At 44.6% G+C, this 2,920-nt stretch overlaps 1 protein-coding gene across 1 annotated transcript in view; it reads right to left on the bottom strand.

Annotated features, from left to right (window-relative positions):
* The window catches only part of LOC118597866 (guanine nucleotide-binding protein G(olf) subunit alpha-like), a 38,953-nt gene extending 36,676 nt beyond the window's left edge, over positions 1-2,277 (bottom strand). Inside the window, exons 1-3 of the mRNA XM_024258778.2 lie at positions 684-2,277; positions 272-427; positions 132-204 (exon numbers count right to left, since the gene is read on the bottom strand). Coding sequence (XP_024114546.1) covers positions 132-204; positions 272-407 — 209 coding nt within the window. The 5' untranslated portion in view covers positions 408-427; positions 684-2,277. The remainder of the gene's footprint in view (positions 1-131; positions 205-271; positions 428-683) is intronic.
* Positions 2,278-2,920: the final 643 nt, after the last annotated feature.

Below are 2,920 nucleotides of genomic sequence, written 5' to 3'. Positions count from 1 at the left end.
GTTTCCAAATTCTGTACCCCAGTCTGATGTGTGGTTCTGGATCCCATAACATCTTTTAATGTCACACATTCTGGATGACAGAATGACAGAACATCTAAAATCAGGAGCATATGAAGACTTTTCTAACTTACTCAGCATTGAATCCATCTACATGAAGAATCCTCATCTGCTTTACAATGGTGCTTTTACCAGACTCTCCTGCACCTACAGAAAGACAAACAGATGATGAAGCAAGCAGAGTCGAATGGACAGGCAGAGCGCGCTGCATTACCTAACAGCAGCAGGCGGTGGGTGGCCTTGTAGGCCTGCCTCTCCTTCTGTAGCTGCCTCTCAATCTTCTTGTTGGCCTCCCGTTTTGCTTTCTCATCAAGGCGTTCTTCATCCGTCTTTCCTCCCAGGCAGCCCATCTTACCCTAAATCCTGAAATCTGCAAACAAGCGTGTAAGGAGAGTACAGCCATCTTAGATCCCCCTGTCACTCTTCAGTATCAGGATGACAAACTTTGATTCATAATGCAGATATCAGAAGAGAGCTGACAGAGTGAAATGTGAAGGATGGAAAAGAAACCATTGAAACTCCCATGAAGTGACAGTCACGCAGCTCCGTGCCCTCGTGAGCCTTTTAAACCCAGTAAAGCTGGTGTGGTGCATCAGGTCTTCCCAGTTCAGGCCCCGTTCACTGACCTGCAGCTGAACTTGAAAAGCAAACGGTCACAGTTCCAAACGTCCAGCCAAATCTGTCCTTCTTCTGTCCATTAAGTCCAACAGAAAAAAACAGAACCAGACAACTGCTGCTGCTTTCAAGTCTGTTGTTGAGCAGCGATGCACCTGAGCAGCTCGGTCCCACCCCCCACCCCCGGGTCCAGGAGCCTCATTAGATGTCTTCCTGCTTTTCTTTAGGGATTTTTGTTTTTCCTCTTATGTCAGTTAGCTGCCTGACAACAGCAATGTGAGACATAAACAACCCAGTTTCCTCATGATTTCAGTGCAGAACCAGATACAACCCAAGAGACATCCATGCTGGTTCTAAATCTGTACATTTGGTCTCTCAGTTCTGTTGAATGTACTGATCCAGAGGAGTTTTTTCAATTTAATATCTAGGTTTTTTTCATTCTGAAGGTGTACTTGAAATATACATGCAATAAAATGATCGTGAGAAAAGGGATTTTGCTTCCAAATCAATGAAGAAGATATAGAAGAAAATGCAATGGGCTTCTGTGCAACAAAATTAAGCAGTGAAAAACCAAATCAGTTAAAGAAAACAGTATTTCATTAGCTTCAAAGCTCACAGTAAAACATGTTATGGGGCAGTGACATGTAAAATATTTTTCATAAAACATTTACATTATATACCTGATTTTTTTTTTTAATAAAAAACTTTTTTAAAATAAAAAAATAATAATTAAATGATCATTCTTAGACATGTCTATTCTAGAATTGTATAGAATTTATAATTTTGTGTGGATTTTAAACGTTATTTTGGTAGAAATAAAAAAAGTAATTAATTTACAAATCTCCTGTTGGAGCACAGGGGAAAGTGGAAGGTGAGGCACTAGCAGCCCATGCCTCCACTCCCGATCCCGCCTGCAACTCTCACTGACTTAACCTGCAGCTGACACATTCACTTTTCTCTTTAGGTCTTTCCATAGTCATAAAAGATGCTTTATTACCTCATTTGCTAATTTCCTGCAGACTGTCTGATGACATTGTTGCCGGATTGAGACCCATTTAGTCTTTTTATCCGCTGAAAATGCACATTAGAAATACACTAAGCGTACACAGCATGCGTGCCTAAAGGGAAAAGACACTAATGCACCCAGAGAATGTGACACCGCAGCTAAATAATAGAGTTCGTAGTAGCAAGTTAAGTGCGGCTGTCCAGTTATTCTTTACTATTATTTCTAAATCTCCAGTGGGCCGATCACCTGCAGGAGAGCTCAGAAGAGGACGCTGCAATGTGGTTTGGAGGGCAGCCGAAAGAGACTGCCTCGCCGGCCAAACCCTGGTCATTGAACTTCACTTTTGGATCATGGAGCCTGAGCTTGTCTGAGAGGTTGAGAGGTAAAACATTCCCGCCTTATACGGAGGAACTCCCATTCCCACAACTGAAACATGTCCTTTAGCGATCCATACACATCAAAAGCATTTCTGATCATGTTTTTGCAAAACCCTCATAAAAGAAAATTTGAGCATCGCTCAACATAGTTTTTTTTTTATTCACAACAGCAGTGCACTTTGACACAGATGAGGAGTGTCTCTCTGTGCCTTAAAACCTGGAGCGCATGCTTTCCCTATTAAATTAGTGCAAGAAAGAATCTTTCCTGGACGCCTCCCTGGAGAGGTGTTCTGGGCATGTCCCACTGGGTGGAGGCCCCGGGGAAGACCCAGGACACGCTGGAGAGACTATGTTTCTCAGTTGGCCTGGGAACGCCTCGGTGTTCCCCCAGAGGAGCTGGAGGAAGTGACCGGGGAGAGGGAGGTCTGGGCATCTTTGCTTGGACTGACTTCCGGGGACGCTCCCAGCGTGCGACCTGAGTAGCGACCAGGAGCAGTTTTTATTGTTTGATTGTTTTAATGCAAATTTGTTGTGTGATTGATGTGTCACCATCCCAGTATAATGTGGGTCCTCAAGCTGGAATATGTGCTGCTTTTCTGCGGACTGTTTCTCCTGTACTGTTCAAGTTATGAGACAAATCAACCGAGTGCGCTCTGGATAGGAGCCCTCCCGAGGATTACGTTTACCCGGGAGTCTTTACTGCAGCTCCAATTCCACCCAAAACGAATTGCGCCACCGCCGGACATCCCACCAGAACTCTACCGCACGGCTGCAAGGCCAAGGCACCGCAAAAGGGGGAAACGTGGTGGAATACACCGGAGAATGAAGCGCATGAATTTACGGGACCGTCGCAGGCTGCCCGCTC

The sequence above is a fragment of the Oryzias melastigma genome, linkage group LG4 (genome assembly GCF_002922805.2).
Source record: "Oryzias melastigma strain HK-1 linkage group LG4, ASM292280v2, whole genome shotgun sequence".
NCBI classification, from domain to species: Eukaryota; Metazoa; Chordata; class Actinopteri; order Beloniformes; family Adrianichthyidae; genus Oryzias; species Oryzias melastigma.
The sequence above is the reverse complement of the archived record's forward strand: the minus strand, read 5'-3'. Positions and strand labels throughout refer to the sequence as shown.